We start from the raw sequence: 20182 nt of genomic DNA, 5'->3' as shown, positions 1-20182 counted from the left end.
GGATATGCGGCTGCTTCCCACTAGCTATCTACCTTACGTTTGGCAGTGTATATATGTTCATGCCTCTCTCTCGCTTTGTCACAGCTTACCCTTCCCGCTCGCCATATCCTCAAGTCCATTCTCTAGGAGGTCTGTGTGCAGCCGCATAGCACAGGGGGATCACCTCGGTGCTTTGTGACCGCCTGGAAGGGTGGGATAGGGAAGGTGGGAGGGAGGGAGACGCAAGAGGCAAGAGATATGGGAACATATGTATATGTATAACTGATTCATTTTGTTATAAAGCAGAAACCAACACACCATTGTAAAGCAATTATACTCCAATAAAGATGTAAAAAAAAAAAACTCATAGGACAGTACAGCTAAGGAGGATGGATTTCATTGTATGTAAAATATATCTCAGTAAACCTGATTTTTTAAAAAGCAGAAAAAAAAAGAATGGGATATATACAGCTGACATAGTTACCAGAAAACACCTGGTTTAACAAATCAATTTATTAATCAAGAACATATAATAAACTAATATTGGATGTACATCTCAGGCAAAGGACTTAAGTTGTAGTGAACATTATCAAGATATCTGGAGATTGCATATTTTCATATGCTAATTAGCCATTTTACCTAAAGAGATTCCCAGTTTGGGGCAAAAATCCAAAATTGGCAATCCTATGCATACCTATATATCCTATCCCCCAATAAAAACTGTAATGTACATAGCCATTAGAGCTTGTAATTTTACTGCATGCAATATTCTTTTTTTTCTAAAATAATATAATTATTGTTGTTGATAATAACATCTTATCCTCTTCTAGGGATTAAAAACTTTTCTCAGGACTTTGTTTTCACAGCAGATAGGTGTGACAGGATTTGCTTTTCCAGATGCATTGAGGAGGAAGCCGAGGCTTGTCTATAAGCAGGCTAAATAGGTTTGCTTTGGTCACCCAGGGCACTTTCCAGGATACTGCATTAGTTTTACCCCTAGGAATCTCCTCTTGGTAAAATAAATTGCGTGGACATTGGCATGTCCCTTTATATGTTTCATATGCTCCTTTTTTTTTTGAATCTTCATGTCAAACTCCTTAAGCATACACTTGTTTTGCAGTTTGAAATGAAAATGATTAAAATAGAGACCTACGTTTTAAAGAAGTGGCTTTCTTTGCTGCATTGTAATTGTTTTGTATAGCTCAGATATCAAAGCATTTCTACCAACAAGACCAAACTAAGAGTAATGATTTTAAGCCTTACGGAAACCTAAATCAAGGGAACAGAGATGAGCATCTAGAGAAACACAATTGTTCTTTAAATACTTGAATTGCTGTTCATAACAAGACTCAAGAGTGAACAGGGAATGGATAATTTAGAAATAGGTATTTTTTAATGGAATGATGGGAATATTTATAGCCATACTGAGAAATTGTGAAGCAGAGGACAGGCATGCATTCAGTGATGCTTTTGATGGGTTTGTTCTGTAGCAAATTTCAATCCAACTGCAGAACGTTGCTGTTTTTTGGGGGGGAAACCATTTTCCTTCTTACAGTGCCTCTATTTACACTTGTGGCTGGTTAGTGAAACGTAGTTATCAAACCACCTGTGGGAGAAGCCAATCTGTCCAGAAACCACTTTTCTTAGAAGTCTTTTGGGGGCAAACCTACACAGGTGCGACTGGAGTTGTGAACAGAATAGGGCTGGATCCCTCTGTGAATGAGAGGCCTTGCTGATAAGGTCAAGTTTGCAGGTAGGCTTCCTCTGTGGGCTACTCAGTTCCATTATGTCCCCAACCTGGCCATAGCGTGCTCCCTTGTCACCTGCATCACAGATCTATTCATTCACCTATTTGCCAAATATATCTGGAGTGTCAAAGTGCATAGGGCTCTGAACGTGTGGCATGTATTACAAACTCCTTCTCATGACAGAAATGTGAGTTTAACTGGTGACTTCTGATGGCACCATCTTTGATCCCTGGAATGGCCCTTGGCAAATTGAGTTTTATGTGAGCCTTCTCCTCTTCCTGCCTTTTTGTGACCCTCTCATGCTTTCTCTCTTTTTTTTAACATCTTTATTGGAGTATAATTGCTTTACAATGGTGTGTTAGTTTCTGCTTTATAACAAAGTGAATCAGTTATACATATACATATGTTCCCATATCTCTTTCCCTTTGCTTTCTCTTAACCTTCCCTCTTAACCTCAAGGTTTCAATCCCATCATGTTCCCTTGCCACCTGAGTTTCCAGGCCTCTTACCTCAGTAGGCCCTTTTTAGTTGTTTCATCAGTCCCAAGTCTAAAGATAAATGCACCACATTGTAGTACTTCATCCCATCTTGCCTCTCTCTCTGTTAGTTTTCCTAGGAATAGCAATCCATTAAAAACAAATCATACCACCTTGCTGGAATCTAGTAGTGGTCCTATACTCTCTAGATATAAGGCTACAAGGCCTTTACTCATGGGAATGGATTTCCCATGAGTAAAGTTCAGCATGGGAAAATATTCGGTGTCAGATGGGCCTTCATGGATCATACACTTTGTCTACTTTTTTTGGGAAAATCGCCTGAGGTCTCTTGAGATATGTTATATTGTAACCTGTATTGTGAGTACAGTCGCCCCCAACCCTGCCCGTATTCGCAGGTTCTACATCCTTGGATTCAACCAACCGTGGATGGAAAATATTTTTTAAATTTGCAGAAAGTTCCACAAAGAAAAACTTGAATTTGCTGCACACTGGCAACTTTTACATTGATTTACAACTACATCACATTTACATTGTATTAGCTATTATAAGTAATCTAGAGATGATTTGAAGTATATCAGAAGGTATATGTAGGTTATATGCTACTACTAAGTCATTTTATATAAGGCACTTGAGCATTCACAGGTGTTAATATCCATGGGGGTCCTGAAACCAATCCCCTGAAGATACTGAGGTATGACTATACTAAGAGAAAAGAATAAAGGAATAACGTTTGGAATTTGTTGTCCTTATTATTGAATATCTATTCTCTGTCTATTGACTATAACTAAAGATTCCCTCTCTGCTACCTAAAGCAAGGGAACAGAAGAAAAGGAACCATAAATTTATTAAGTCAAATACATTTTGCTCAGCTAGTACTTAGAAGGAAATGAATTCTCAGTGTACTCGCAAGGTCCGTATGACAAAGCTAGTTGTAATGGCAGTTAAATGTCTTCAACTGCCTTTGAACATGATGGTTGTGTCTCAGGAGCAGATTTTTGATTATTTTCTATACCAGCCATGTCCTGTCACTAATGGGACAAACCAGCCTGTTAAACATTGTACAGGTGTAGATTATGCAACAGATTGTTTAGAGGAAGTAACTAAAGGGATTTAGTGTGCAAATGAAAAAAAATTCCAGATTTTTTTTTCTAACAAGTAGGTAGTTATAGAGGTTTGAAACTACTTCACCAAGACAAATTTGTTAATTCAGAAACACTTGCTGTGCATCTTAGGGTTGGAGAAAACAAAAACTGGAATATTAAGGAGTTTAAAAAAAATTTATCCCCATATTTTCTTTCTATTAACAAACTTTTAAAATAAAGCTATGAGAAAAAATATATTCTCAAAAAAAAACAGTTTCCTCTCAGTTGTGTTAATGCATGGGAACAGTATCACAAATAATCCTTAAAAAGGAATAATATAAAATTAATTTAAAGATGATAAAACAATAAATATTAAAATTGCATTTAATACAGAGATGTATCATCAGTAATTTACCATGACCCAGAAAGTTTAACGAATGCAGATTTCCCCCTCTCTGTTCTTGACAGTTGTGAGAATGACAAATGACAGGTAAACAACTGATACTTGGGAGTGAATAAAAAAGCCCCCCAAGAGATAGCCAGATATCAGTACGTACTTAGTCCAATTCAGTTGTACCTTCTTGACTTCAGCAGTGCACAATGGTCATCAAAATTCATAGTGATGAATCTGGTGCCCTGTGAGTACTCAAAGTTCAAATGCCCTTCATTATAAATTTAGGATGAGTTATTTATTTGGTTATTGATTTATTTCTAATGAATACTTCACATACTATAAGAGGATTTGAGGCAACTTATAATAAAAGCTCCTATGCAGCAAGGCAGTGAAAAATGAAGTCACAAAGAGACATCAGAAACCACAGAGTTCAAAAACTTTCTTGGGCCATAGACCCCTTTGAAGATCTGATAAAGAGCTGTGGAACATCTCTTCAGAAAAGTATAGCTATGCAAATAGGCACAACCTTGAAGTCTATCCAGGCACTCTGCCCCTGGGTGTCCTTGAACCCCAGGTCAAGAACCCCTTATGTAGAGAAAGCAAAATCCTGAGGTAAGATAGTTATTTCACTTGAGCATTGCATTTAGCTCTGAGCTTCCTGTCAACTGAGGTTAAAAGATAAACACACTGGGTTGCAGAGTTCTCAACATCTAAAAAAGGAAGCAGATCAGTTCACAAAATGATAAGCGAAACATATAATTTTAAAATGACAGTGTTTATAGAGTTTATGAAAGGATTATTTTATAAAGGGTAATCAAGTAATATAATGTAGCACAATTTGATGAAATTCTTTGAAAATCAGCAATTGGAGGTAGAATAACTATGCTAATTGTATTGATTAGCATATAAAATTAGCATATAAAATTAGCCACAGTGTCTCATTTCCAACCCTTCTGGAAAAGAGAGAATTTATTGTATATGTCTTTCTTTAATGGTAGATTTACCCACCTAATATTATTTGATTAAACCTGACATTAATATAATATATTCCCATGAGCGTACACCAGCTGAGCAGCAAGGGAGATCTAAGGGTATAAAAAGAAACTGAAGTGTGATTAAATATCTGCTATTAGTAGGTCATACCATGGAAAACTGGCATGTAGATAATGGCAAATAATCATTTTAGGTATCCACTGCTTCCAACCCAGGCATCTACTTTCTCAAAGGCAAATAAATAAAACAATGGTTCCTGTCACAATTACAGGCAGAGGCAGTATAGGATAGTGGTTAAGAACAGAGTCTTGGGAATCAGAGACTGGTTTTCCACCACTTATTAGCTCTGTGTCCATAGGCAAAGTTGCTGAACTTTTCTGAGTCTCAGTTTTCTCATCTATAACAAAAGAATAATAAAAGGGTCAATCTCAGGACTGCTCCTAGGCTCTATATGGGTCCTAAGGAAATCTTTGTTTTGTGGGGCTCCTGTCTATATAAACAATTTGAGTCGCCAAAAATCAACATGTCAGTGTCATTGTAGCCATCCAATCTCACAAAATTCTATTAAGTGGATGCCTCGTGATTGGCAGGAGTGATCCACTGGAATTGATATCTATCTGTGGGGCCCCAGGAAAACCCCATAGGTGTGAGTGCTGGAACTCCTTGGAAGATCTAGTCAACCCAAAGTTTACTGCAGAGGACTGGAAATACCCCAAAGGCACAGGGCTAGGGCAGGAATCCTGCTTGCCCAGGTCTAAGGAGGATACTGATCTATCTCATAGGATCACTGGGAAGACTGAATGAGGTAATCTATGTAAAGCATGTGACTCAGTGTCTAGCTCATAGCAAGTCCTCAGTACGTGTTGGCAATAATTGTTGCTCTTCTCATTATTGTCAACAATGCTCACTGCATCTCATGCCCAATCTGGTTTTCTTTCAGTGGATGGCTGCATTGACTGGTCAGTGGATCTCAAGACATATATGGCTTTGGCAGGTGAACCAGTCCGAGTGAAATGTGCCCTTTTCTACAGTTACATTCGTACCAACTATAGCATGGCCCAGAGCACTGGGCTCAGGCTGATGTGGTACAAAAACAAAGGTGATTTGGAAGAGCCCATCATCTTTTCAGAGGTCAGGATGAGCAAAGAGGAAGATTCAATATGGTTTCACTCAGCTGAGGCGCAAGACAGTGGATTCTACACTTGTGTTTTAAGGTAAGTGCTGTGTGAAAACTGCTCAATGTCACGGGTGGTAGTCTTGCTTTGGGACTGGAGTGTGTATGGGTGTGCCTCATGTTATACAGTGGATATATTCTTGAAAGGCTGCAGTGCATGTGGAGCTTCAATAAATTCAATTCTAATTATTTATGGGAACAATATAGCAAGTTCTTATCACATTTTCATAAGATTCCCATTTACTATGTATTCTCATTTAATTCAGAAAATTTTGTGATTCATTTATTTCCCAACTCCACCCCTGCCCCAGGGTCTTATATAGATGGTCCCTGACTTAATTATGGTTGGACTTAGAATTTTGCAACTTTACAATGGTGCAAAAGTGACACACATTCAGTAGAAACCTCACTTTGGATTTTGAACTTTTTCCAGGCTAGCAATATGCGGTATGATATTATCTCATAATGCTGGGCAGTGGCAGGCAGTAAGCTGCAGCTCCCAGTCAGCCAAGTGATCATGAGGTAAACAACTGATACACTTAAAATCACTCTGTCCCCATACAACCATTCCATTTCTCACTTTTAGTACAGTATTCAATCAATTACATGAAATATGCATACTTCATTATAAAATAGACTTTGAATTAGATAATTTTGCCCAACTGCAGGCTAATGTAAGTGTTCTGACCACATTTAAGGTAGGCTAGGCTAAGCTATGATGTTCGGTAGGTTAAGTGTATTAAATGCATTTTTGACTTAAGATATTTTCAGCTTACTATGGGTTTATCGGGACATAACCCCAATTTTTAGTACAGGAAGATCTGTATTAAAAATTGTTTTTGCATATCTGGCTATGAAAATGACCTAAAGTATCATTTAGGTCAGGGTCTTTCCTTTCTTATTGATGGAAAATAGCTTCAAATGCTTCTGGTGAAATTCTTCATGGGATTTACAATGTGAATTTGAGGCTACTGTATCTAAATATTCAACATGGGACCCTATAAGCACATGGTCATCCTGTGTTCCTATATACTATTCTGGGAAGATACCACAGACACAGTTCCTACTTGCAAGAAGTTTACAGTGAAAAGCAGTCTGTTTTATCCCCAGTGATTCCACAGTATGTCCTTCCTCCCCCCTCCATCCCAGTGTCAGGATCTCAAATCTCAGATAGAGACTGCATTAGGTGTTGAAGTAAGTAGCTGAGGTGACCTTTAAACCACTCTTCAATACTGCCATTTTAGAAGTGTCTGATCTTGCTCACCAGGGACCTGCACTCTACTGTTTGATTTTACCTTCTTGGAAATGCAGACCCTTTCATTTTTGTTTCCTGTGGACTTTGTCTGATGCCAAAGCTATGTCACCTCTTCATCAAGAGCACTTGGAAGCCCCTGGTGTGGCCTCATTGTTCAAAAGGGCAGGAGAACAAGGTGGTATATAAATAGAGAACCTTCTTGATGCTCTAAGAATCACTTTTGTATGTATATTGGGAGGAAGTGTTGGGGGAGCAAGTTTAGTCTCTTTGCGGTGGGCAAAAGCCCCAGGATATTGGCAAAAATAGCAATCATTCTGATCACACCCTTAGCAATAATCAGTATTTTCACCTCCTTGGACAGCTCTTGGCAGAAATGAGAAGTGGGTGTAATTCGGTTCTACTGTCTGACACTCTGTTCTTTACAGTGCTGCTACTCTCTCCCTGCTTACACCCTCTTCATTCCCACCTTCACTAAATCCTGCCAATATAAAATATATCTCTTTTCCTCCCCCTATTCCATTTGCTCTGTTTGTTTTGTTTTCACAAATTTAAAATTTTATTTGTAGAGCATCAGCCTACTATATACAGGTGCTATACTTATAATGAATTATTGAATTAATTACTGCTTACTTCCCCTGCCCTGCTTATTTCCCCAGTCTGGCTATCTCTCCTTTCTTCCTTCCTCTCCTCTCACCCATTCCCCTACCCTGAGAAATGCTAACAATATAGTGTGTATCCTTGCATACCTTCCCCTTATTCTTTTAATTATACAAGCATATCTACATGCGGATTTCTCCTCACTGTTTTACAAAATAAAAAGAGAGTTACATATTTCCATGCATTTTCTCTCCTTATTAAAAATACATAGTGGAAATATTTACAAGTCAATTGATAGAGAGCTCACTCATCCTTTTAAGTACATAATATTCGGTGTTGTTTAATAGTCTATGATACCACAATTTAGTCAATCATTTCATTATTGATGTGCATATACTTTGTTTCCAGTGCTTTTGTCCCTATAAAAAGTGCTGCAATTAAAACTCCCAATTTGCTTTTAAATACACTTCTAAATTTTAGAACAGTTTTAGCTTTACAGAATTATTGCAAAGATAGTACAGAAAGTTCCTGTATGCCCTACACCCATATTCCCCTAGTATTAACATTTTCCATGACTGTGATACACTTGTTACAACTAATGAACCAATAGTGATACATCATTATTAACTAAAGTCCACATTTTATTCAGCCTTCCTCAGATTTTCCTTAATGCCCTTTTTCTGTTCCAGGATTCCATCTGGGATACCCCACCTTGCATTTGATCTTCGTGTCTCCTTAAGCTCCTTTTGGCCGTGGTGGTTTCTCAGACTCTCCTTGTTTCTGATGACCTTGACAGTTTGAGTAGTACTATTCAGATATTTTGTAGAATGTCCCTCAATTGAGATTTATTTTTTTCATGTTTATACTGGGGTTATGTGTTTTGGGGAGAAAGAACACAGAGATACAATACTATTTTCATCACATCATAACAAGGATGTGGAGTATCAGTATGCTTTTCCATTGTTGATATTGATCAGCTGGCTCAAGATAGTATTTGTCTTTCTCCACTATAAAGTTGTTCTTTCTTCACTCCCTTTTCAAATTGCCCTCTTTGGAAGAAAGTAGTTATTCACAGTCCATACATAAGGAGTGGTAGTTATGCTCCACTTCATTAAGACCAAAGTATCTACATAAAATTATTTAGAATTCTTCTGCATGAGATATTTGGTTTTTTCTCCCATTTATTTATTTATTCAATCATTTATTTATATCACAATGGACTCATGGATATTTATATTATACATTGGGTAATAATCCAATGCAATTGTATTTTCTGGGTCAAATTTATCCACCTTTGACCACTGGGAGCTCTTTCAGTTGGTACATCTGTTCCTCTGACATAATCTCCTCATTGTTTTATGTTGTTGTCTGTTTGTTTGTTTAGTATTTTCTTATATTTCAGCACTCTAAGATGTTCCAGGCTTATCTTTTTATTTTTTATTTTTTGCGGTAAAGGGGCCTCTCACTGTTGTGGTCTCTCCCGTTGCGGAGCACAGGCTCCGGACGCGCAGGCTCAGCGGCCATGGCTCACGGGCCCAGCTGCTCCGCGGCTTGTGGGATCTTCCCGGACAGGGGCACGAACCCGTGTCCCCTGCATCGGCAGGCAGACTCTCAACAACTGCGCCACCAGGGAAGCCCCAGGCTTATCTTATATATTCCCTGCCCCCAGTCCTAGAGTCAGCCATTTTCCCAAGGACCCTTGATTCCTTTTAATGAAGAATGATATTAGACACCAAGATTTGGGTGCTAGGTGTGCTCTTTGCTACTGGGGAATTGTTGCTTCTAGGCCCGCTCAGCTGACAGCCTATTGTGCTTTTAAACAAAGCCTTGTAATACCTCATACACAAGGGGGATTTCCCAATGCCCCTGAAATCCTTTCCTATAGGTGGCCCCCTCTTTCAAGTATATATTAGATTGACCTTACTTGTATTTTTTGTAGATATCATCTAAGTCAGTAATTCTCACTTCACATCTAGATCAGTAGAAGAGAAAAGAGTGGTATTCCACTGAGCAGAGACTTAGATGCAAGCATAGGTGGCGACCTCTTTTATTCATGCAGCAGGTCTTAGGGAACGATTGGGACTGATGAGGTGGGGGAAATTTTGAATATTATCCCTCATGTGTGTCTTGGTAAGGAGAAAAAATATTTGGGAATCACTGTTCTAAAGGATGCAACCGTCTTTTGTCAACTCAGAGATATAGAAATCTCTTTCAGAATGGCAAGAGAGTGACATCTATAGTGAAAAAGGCTCTGAATTTGGCAATGTCTATGTCACCTAAAATCCCAAATTTGATACTATTTTAAGGTAATTATGGAATGATTTTTCTATGCTTTATCGACCTCATTAAAAGTTACTCTATGGATTTCAGTGTGGTTAAAAATGCAGTTATGAAATATTTAGTAATATGCTCCACCCATTTAAGTCACAGCAAGAAAGGTTTACTGTTTGTGACCTTTCAGTAGCCAGTTACTCATTTTTGTGTTTTTCTTTGGCCAGTTTCAAGAGTGATTACTTGAATTTCTCAGCATGTCGGTGGGTTAGTGATAGAGGAATGGTGGAGAAGTGAGTCATATTTTGAGAGCTGTGCCAATCCAAGAATTACTGTCTACTCCCCGTTCCGCTCAAATCTTTTCAGTTGAGGCACTTAGTAGAATAAAAATGATGAGAGTAATCTTATCTGACAAAATCCCCCATATCACTTTCCCAACAACTTGGAAGAAGGGGTGACTTAAGCTGTGGATGAAGATAGATGTATTCCTATAATCCTGAATTGAATTCACAGATTTTGAAAAGAGTGATTAAATATAATTGAATATCTGCAGAAACCTGTGTGTTTGGGGATGACGATGGCCAAGTGCAGAGAATCAGTCATAAGTTCAAAACTATCATGACTATTTACCTCTCCAATGAAGTAAATGGAATAAGGAACCCTCTTCTTAAACAGGAAGATAACCCAACTATTTTTGGTCTTTAGTAATCATTGAAATAAATGAGGTTCTCAAAATCTGACTGCCTTACAAACTCATTCTAAAGGGTTCTTTAATGCATTTACACAGTTCTGAGGCATGACATTTGCTTTGCTATTCATCACATTTGAGTGATTATTACTCTAGCAAAACAACATTACCAGAAGAATTGAGGGGAGTTGGAGATATTCAAAACAAGAAATGTAGTATGTATCAATAGCTAATTTTTGAATCTGTACAATGAGTACATGAGGATTCATTACATTTTTTTATTTTTGAATATATTTGAAATGTTCATAATTAAAAAGAATAAGAAATAAGTATAAGTATACTGTAATTTTGCCTGATTTTGATGGCTCTTAAATGATCCTGACTTAAAAGTGCCTATGTAGCATATATTAAACAAGTCTTATATTTCAGTCAACAGTCATGGGACTTGCTTTATGCCATATTGCAAGGAAACTTTTTACATGATCAGCACATTTAGCACAGTTGATCATCCCTTCTTTTTGATATGTCCTTTACCTGAGTTCCAGAGAATCACACCCTCTTAGTTTTCCTCTTATTTCATCAGTTATCCTTTCTGAAGTTCCTTTGCTGACCCCTCATATTCCCCCTGACCTCTTAATGTTAGAGGGCCCTTAGGGCTTGGTCCTTAGGTTTTTTCATCTCTACCCATGCTCCCTCGCTCCATAACCTGTTTATACAGTCTTATAGTTTTATATACCATCTGCACACTGGTAACTTCAACATGTATACCTTCCAGCCCAGATCTCTCTGAAGTCTTTTTTATCCAACAGACTTTTCAGCATCTCCACTTGTGTCAAAACCAATATTCCAAAACTGAACTCCTGATCTTCCTCCTATCTTATCATTGGTTCCTAGAAAGTAAACCCTGGGGCAAAAAGCTAATATGTATTAGGGAGTGTAATCCCAGAAAAACAGGAGTGAAGGAAAAGGAAAGTGAGGCAGGGAGAAGGAAAGGTATTGTGACAAACGATCCAGGAGAAGAAATGGGGAACAGTTTATTTCTCAGCTCCCATCTCCCATTGTTCAAGGGGTTATTCCACAGGGTCTTAACCACCTTGAATTTTGCGGATTGCATAATCCGTGCCTTCCATACCACTGCTGGCCCAAGCCAAGGTCTCTTATCTCTCTTGTTACAATAAACTCCTAATTCGTTTCTCTGCTTTCGCACGTCTCCCTTCAATCTATTATTTTTTATTTATTTATTTATTTTTTTTTTTGCGGTACGCGGGCCTCTCACTGTTGTGGCCTCTCCCGTTGCGGAGCAACAGGCTCCGGACGCGCAGGCTCAGCGGCCATGGCTCACGGGTCCAGCCGCTCCGCGGCATGTGGGATCCTCCCGGACCGGGACACGAACCTGTGTCCCCTGCATCGGCAGGCGGACTCTCAACCACTGCACCACCAGGGAAGCCCCAGAGTGGTCTTTTGAAAACGTAAGTCACCTACGTCTGTGTTCTGTTCTGCTCAAGACCTCCTGATGGCTTCTCATTTCATTTGGAATAAAAGCCAAGTCCTTACTATGGCCCTGGAGGTGATCTAGTCCCTGGTACCATTCTAACTACTACTTTCCTATTCTTATCTCTTTGGCTTACTCTACTCCAGCCACTCTGACCTCCTTGCTGTTTCTCAAACATGTCAAGTATACTCCATCCTTAGGGTTTTTTCACTGGCTCTTCCCTCTGTCTAGAATGTTTTCCTCTTCTATACTCACATGACCAACTCCCTCATTTCTTTCAATTGTATAATTTCTTCTATTCTAATCTTATCAGTGGGCCTTCCTTGACTACCTTATTTGTAATATTAAGGTTCTCTTTCACTCAGTCCCCATCTTCTGTACTGATACTTGCCTTCCTCTATTTTTTCTGTTTCCATAGCAATTATCACCTTTTATTATATATATAATATATATAACTTATGTATTATATTTATTGTTTTTATTTGTCTATTTCCCCATGCTAGAATGTAATGTTCTTAAGGACAGAGATCTTTGCCTTTTTGTTGTTGTTGTTCACTAATACATCTCAAGGGCCTAGAATAGTGTGTGGCACATAGTAGACACTCAATAAATAAATAATGAATGAATGAGCTATTTTCCAGTTAAAGTCAGGTAGCTGCCTGACAGATATAAATTATTTTTACCATTTAAGAATATAGGACAAAGTATTGCCAGAGCTTCTGATTTTTTAAAGAAAAACTTTAAATCTGAATATTTATGTGAAATTTCTCAAATTTAAAAATTTTCAGGGCTCTCCTCCCAAAAAAGTCCCTACTCAGATTCAACCAGTGGATTCACAGTTGGCAAACTCTGAACTACTAAATTCTAACTCTAACATTAACCTAGGGAGTGATGGTATATTATAATTGTGTGACCTGTGCCTTGCTTTCCTAACCTGGAAAATGAAGATTAATTTGTTTACTCAGTTTAAGATACATTGAACACTTGTTTTAGGTGTTTCGTATGTAGCATTAAACAAAACAGATTAAAGTTCCTATTCTGGAAATTACCTTGTAGAGTGGGGGAAACATACAAATAACAAATTCACAAGACTACATTGGGTAATGTGTATGATGAGAATAAAAAAAAAAAAAAAGAAGGGTCATGTTGCAGGAGTAACTGGGAGGCCATTTTTGGTTAAGTGGTCTAGAGGGCCTCCCAGAGAAAGGGACTTATCAGCTGAGACATGCATGAACGGAAGGAACCAGCCTTGTGAAGATCTATAGGAACAGTGTTCCAGTCAGAGTGAACAGCAAGTGCAAAGGTCATGAAACAGGAACAGGCTTTTTATATTCAAGGAAGCTAAAGAAGGCCAGTCTGGATGGAGTGCAGTGAGCTGGAGGAAAATGGTACTGGATGAGGCTGGAGAGGCAGGCAGAGGCTAGATCCTTTTGCATATTGTGGTCTAGGATAAAAATTGATTTTTATTAGTAATCAGGGGCAAAGGGAGTGTTGTATTTTGTCTGTTTGTTTTAGACTGGGGAGTAACATGATCAGATTTCCACTTTAAAAAGATCACTCTGGCTGCCCTGGTGGGAAGGGACTGTAGAGAGACAAAGAAGGAGACAAAGTTTGGACGGAATTGTGTTATTTGAACAGATATGTGATGGTAAGCTTGGATTGGGGTGGTAACTTGGAGATGGGGAGAAGTGAATGAGTTCTAGATATGCACTGAAGGATGAGCACCAGGACATACTGATGCACTGGATGTGAGGAATGGGAGAAATAGTTGAGTAAAGTATGACTCAAGTGTTTCTAACTTAAGCAGTTGAGTGAATCGTGGTGCTAGTAACTGAGATAAGAGAAGGCCTGGAGAGGAGCAAGGATAACAGTGTCTACCTCAGGGAATGCTGACAAGCACTTAGCACCAATGCTGACACAGAGTAAGCACTCAACACATTATCTCTTATTTCTACTTTTACTACAACTACTATTGTTACTACTATCTATGATTTTTAGCCCTTATTATATGGCAAACACTGTGATAATCCTCAGTAACCCTATGAGGTAGGTCATATTATTGAAGGTGATAAAACTGATACTCATAGAGGTTAAAGAACTTGTCCCGTGATACACGGCTCGTAAATAATGGAGCTAAGACTTGAACCCAGGTCTACCTAGCTCATGCACATAATCAGTTTTCTCTACCGTCTTTTTGTTTATTACCTATGTTTACTATTCTTTGTAGGTACCTGTATCTGTATATCACAACAAATGAGATATGGTTAATTCCTGTTTGTAGAAAGTTCTGTGATTCCATCTGTTTTCAGGTTCCATGGTATACAGTATTGTCTGGAGATGAGGATGGAATCTACTGTTTAAAGGTGGACAACAGAAGACAGTGAAATAGAAATCCTAAATTCACGAAAAGTGAGGATCAAGTTAAAGCAGAAATTTCCAGAGTTAAAAAACCAGACTACTTGTCTTACAAAGTGTGAAACCCTTTGCAATCATTTATCAGTTTCCAAACATTATACAGAAGTGCTTAAAAGTTGTTCGCTACCAAAGAAAAGGGATGGAGGAACCTTGTTGGACGTATGTCCTTAATTGGCTTTCTTTTGTCCATTTACTCTCACTCCCAAACCTGCAAGGTGTAAGATTCACGATGAATCAATTAGAGAAGCATATACATCAGTCTGTGACAAAGTACTGGAATGAATATAATCAGGTGTATAAATGCATGGCTATGTTTTTCAAGAACTTATTGCATGTAACTACTTCCCTCCATTTACCCTAAAGGTATTTCATAGAAGTAGAAAATTGAAGTGCATTCCTTCCTGAGTACAGTTTTATATTATTTTGTTTATTTTGAATAAAAGTGATATTTTTCAGCTGATATCATTTCAGGTACCTATTTTTCACTAAACAAATATTTACTGAGCACCTATTCTATAAAAGCTACCAAAAAAGGCAAAATCAAATGACAGGGCTCCTGCCTCCTAACAAATTTAAAGGGGAATTAGGACATATATACAAATTACAAGCAAACAAGTATAACTTAAGTAAAAGAGAGGATCTCATATGGCTCATCAGAGAATTGTATCCTAGGAAACAGTCCAGCAAATAAACATAATTTTAAAAGTTTGAATATTTAGGTATTTAATGTAGTCCTTTGAAAAACATCAAGGGGAAACCAGTCTGTATCCCCCACCCGGCAACATTTGAAATCATCTTTTCCCATTACTTTCATGCTCAATATTTATTACATGAGGCAGCTGCCCAGAAACCTCTCTCATCACTCCTCATTCTCATTCCCAACTAAAAAACTCACCCTGGAATGCATCCCCTGCAAGTTTTTCCTCTTTTTGTCCTTTTTCGTCTTCTGTCACTTCTTTTTTTTCCTTGCAAGTAGTTCTTGTTCCCCGTTCTAATATAATTTAATTAAACTAGCATTACTCCTTGCAGTTTTTCAGCTTTCTTCCCTACACCTATTCTGCACATTAAAAGCCCAGATACTGATCTGGCACACCAAGAATCTCCATAGAAGTTGCTGAATTTGGAGAGACCCCTGCAGCCAAAAAGAGGATTATTTCTGGAGGGCAGGGAGAAGGGGAAAACTGCCAATGCTAACTTCCTGTCTTTTATTCCATCACACATGAGAGGAAGTGAAAAGTGCTATAAGAAAGATGGAGATAAAGTAGTAGTAGACAGTAAGGAAAAATAGCTTTTGACTTATAGAATCATGGTGTTTGAGATGGTTCTTGATGATCTAAACAGGTGGCAATAGTAGAGGAATTACCAGGCAGATGAAGCAGTGTTCAAGAGCAAGGATGCAGTAAAACATGGGTTATGTCCAGAGGAAAACAGGGAGGTCAGTGTGGCTGGAACCTGCATTTATCAAGGCATTTTTTCTAAATATGAACATAACAATAACTAACCCTTGCTTTATAGAGGTTTCAGATATATTTTTGGAATGTGAGACTTTAACACATCGACCAATTCTTAGAAAATAAGATAAAGGGCAGAACTAATGAGCACCTTAACATGCAGTCAGATAATAATGCATGTTTTTAACAGGTGATGTTTCCATGGAGAAAATGGAATATTTAAAGGGAGTAAATTCCCTTCTATGACTCTACCCTTAATAACAAAGGAGATGCTGCTGACCTCAGCATTATCAGTCAGAACATGCACTCCAACTAGTTTTCTCAGGGATGGGAATGAATTCATATGGAGCCATCCCCACTCTCTTGCCACTCTGAAGAATGATCCACCTTGGCAAGATAGCTGGTTAAGGTTCAGTGGGTACAGTCTCTATGGCTATGAAATGGAGAAAAGCCAAGTAGGATGGTGATGTGTAGTTCCACTCCAGGGCCTTGATCTCAGTAAAACAAGACACAGATTAACATAAATCTACACACACTCATTTCCAGACTGGATCATACTCTTCAATATTAAGGCAATATAGAGATGCCATATGCATTTTTTATTTTTCAGCCCCATTACCCTGCCCCCTCCCAACACCTTTCTCTGACTCCCTGTAAAGGAGAGCAGTCCCTCTCGCCTTCCTCCCTCCCTCCCTCCCTTTCTTTCCTTTGGTCTATCTCTTCCATTTTAACTGGGTCTAAAACTTACCCCTGGACTACCCCCTCACACAGTTTCTACACGCATAGAGCAGGCTTTCCATACATGTGGGTTACTGACTTACTGGCTGTAGCCCTCAGATCATTAGGGTCTACGGATTTTTAATTTGGTCGCATGAAATCTTTTCTTTTCTAATATGTTAAATTTTACCAATAGAAACAGCAGGAAGGCACTTATTATGAGATGACAGTGCAAAGAATGATGCTGGGAACATCAGTATTTTATAGCATGGTGCAATGTCACAGAAAATTCTAAATTTTAAGGCATTTAGGGAAATTTCTTATTATGTAGTTTTGTTGTATTATATAAACACTCTGGCAAACTTTCGACTTTGATTCCACATGACATAAAACAAACATTGAAAAGCATTGTTGTTTCTAAATAAAATACAACTTATTTTTACTTTCCATTGTTTTAGAGACAGGTGTAGCCATGTTTGACTGCCCAGTGTGTGGACAGGTCATTTGAAAGAGAGTGGTCAACAGAAACACCTTCGCTATTCATTCCCTTTCACTACTTTGTCATTATCTCAAGCCCAGAGAGGTTCACTACCATTTTTCTAGATATAAAATCAATGACTTTGACCAAACTATTGGCACCTATGAAATTTCCATTCCCTTCACTTGCCCACTGAAGCTGGGTCTTTCTTCCAGCAACATCGTTTTTACAGCTGTCTTACTCTTGAGCTGCTCATCTATGCATGCAAGCACAAGGGCTCAAAGTCCAAGTCATATCACCTCTGTTGGATCTGTTGAGGATATTTAGTGGTAGAAGTGGAATTAACTTTATTAACTCCTTTCCTCTGGACGTACGGAGGGAAAAAAAAACCTTTATATTGGGTGTGATACACAAAATCATTAAAATGTCAGTATCTTCCCTTAATCCTATCAAACCCAAATCCAAACAAACCGAATCATTTACTGAAAAAAAAAAAGTTATGAAAACAGTCTGTAACATAGAGATTTGTGTCTGGCGCCCCTTCTGGAACTACTCACCTTCCTTTCCAGTGCCCCCTCCTAGGCTCTTGTTGCAGTGCCCTTTGGTTTCCTTTCATTTGGGCCCAACTGGGCCCTCTGTGCAACCAGATGATTTTTTCTTTCCCCTTCCCCATTCCCCACTTATGGAAGTTATTCCTAAACGTGCCATTGTCCAGAAGCCCCCACCCTGACCTTTCCTTACTCACTCTCAGATCCCTAGTCTAAGGGACACACAGGCAGGAGCCCTCTTAGTTTCTCATCCCTTCGCGTCAGAGATCAGTGTCTGCTCTCTTCTCGTCCTGTCCCAAAGGAAGAGGTGGCCTTTCTAAATCTACCCAAGCCAGCAAATTAATTCTTCTTGTTTTTTGTATATTTGTAAACATTGAATTGTTTTACTTTCCTAACAAAGAAGTATATAAAGAAGTAAAAACCCTCTATCCTACTGCCCCTACCCTACTCCATTTTTCTGGAAAAAAAAGTTTTTTTCCAGAACATTTCTATGCTTACATAAATCCATATATACGTGTGTGTGTGTGTGTGTGTGTGTGTGTGTGTGTGTGTGTGTGTGTGTGTATATCACATACACGCACAGAATAATGAATAATGTGGGGAGAGATTTTGTTTCACAAAAAAAACACAATTGGCCATCATATTTGTTTTCATTGAACAGTGCAGTGGACATGCCTCCAATACAGTATGCAGGATCTACTTCATTCTTTTACATATTTCTTGTGTTTTCAAGATTTCTGCAGCTATCTCCTTCCCTATGGCCCAAGTTTCTCCCATATTCAAAAGTACTCTCTCTCTCTCAGTCTTGTACCCTACTTCACTCCTTCCCTTCACAGTCAAAGGTCCCTGAAGAAGAGCCCCCCTTCACTGAGCACTTCCTCACTTTCACTCACTCCTCAGTCTTTGCACTTAGGCTTCTGCCATCTTCGGCCCCCCCACTCCCCTGATCTGCTCAAAGATCAGACATGGCCAGACCCAGTGAACACTTTTCACCTCCCATCTTAGCGCCCCACCCCCTGCAGTCCTTAGCACTGCTGAACACACTCCCCTTGCAACTCTCTTCCCCCTGTCTCGACTACTCCTAAGTATTTCACTGTCTCCATGGTTCCCAATTAGGGGCGATTCTGCCCTCCAGTGGACATGTGACAACACGTGGAGACATTTTTGGTTGTCACGATTTTCTGGGGGTGTGGGGTGTGCTACTGGCATCTAGTGGGTAGAGGCCAGGGATTCTGCCAAACATCCTACAATTCACAGGACAGCCTCTGGAAATCTAGCCCCAACTGTCAGGAGTGCTGAAGCTGTGAAATCCTACTCTATAGGGATATAAATAAGCCCAAGGTTTCTGTCAAGTGCAGGCCCTTTAATAACTAGCTAGAGATCTGGCTCCAAATCCTGATAATGATTATGCATATCTGCCCCCAAAGGAGAAAACTCAGAGTCACATCCAGCTGCTGCAGAAATATCCCAGAGTTAGAGTTAGGGTCAGGGCCATGAAAGCTTCAGTACCTAGGTTCACAGTCCCCAGTTAATGTTCAGGGCTCCTCCAGTTGTGTCTCAGTCTGGTCCAGGTATGACTCCTCAACATGTTTCCACCTGTGGGCTAAACCATACATTTAGCCCCCATCAACACAGCTTAGTCATCAGAGGGGGAGATGCAGACCATCCTCCCCCTCCCCCTTTCACCCTCTCCCTCTGAAAATTGATTTCACATCGGGGTATGTTCTATTCTACATTTCTGAATTCACAAGGAGCTTTGTAGCCAGATTCCTCTCCCACTGTTATCCTGGTGATGGGAGAGAGAAAATCTCAGGATGGCAAAATACTGTGGTCAGTGGTCTAGACCAGCAAACCCTCCAGGCACTGTCAAGTTGCTGACTAGCCTCCTTGGCAGTGACACAAGTTCCCTGTTCAGATCTGTCCCCAGTTCTGCCCACTGGGGACTGGGGAGGATTCTCCTGTCATGGGGCTGAAAAACTATAGTAGTCCTCGTCTGCAGCTGGTGCTGGCGTCCTCTGTATGCAGCCCTGAAGGATTCCTTTAGGGGTGGCCCTGTTGTAAGCCCGGGGTTGACCCCAGGCCTGTTTTGATTGTTTCTCATGATATAACTCGCCCAGAACATGAATGAGCTTCCTGTCCAGTTCATTGCTGGAGACTTGTGATGCAGGAATCCCCACTACCCATCACTCCCTGATGCACCTCCCCTGCCAGTTCTGACATTTTCTTTGATGGTTTGTGGTTTGCAACTGCTCTTCTGGTGTAAATTTCTGGCTTGGCAATAATCTGGTTGCCCAGAACAAGAACCCTGTGAAGTTAGCTTAAAGAAAAAAGGATCTGTGTAAAGTGGATTTTCACTCAGCACAACTGCAGGAAGTGAAAAGTGGTCGGGCTGCCACTCTGCAC

The 20182-nt window shown here is 39.4% G+C and overlaps 1 protein-coding gene across 1 annotated transcript in view; it reads left to right on the top strand.

Moving 5' to 3' along the window:
• Positions 1-5640: 5640 nt before the first annotated feature.
• IL1RAPL2 (interleukin 1 receptor accessory protein like 2) overlaps positions 5641-20182 on the top strand; it is a 533285-nt gene continuing 518743 nt past the window's right edge. The window contains exon 1 of the mRNA XM_067724491.1: positions 5641-5907. Coding sequence (XP_067580592.1) covers positions 5675-5907 — 233 coding nt within the window. The 5' untranslated portion in view covers positions 5641-5674. The remainder of the gene's footprint in view (positions 5908-20182) is intronic.

Source organism: Pseudorca crassidens, chromosome X, assembly GCF_039906515.1.
Source record: "Pseudorca crassidens isolate mPseCra1 chromosome X, mPseCra1.hap1, whole genome shotgun sequence".
NCBI lineage: Eukaryota > Metazoa > Chordata > Mammalia > Artiodactyla > Delphinidae > Pseudorca > Pseudorca crassidens.
The sequence above is the reverse complement of the archived record's forward strand: the minus strand, read 5'-3'. Positions and strand labels throughout refer to the sequence as shown.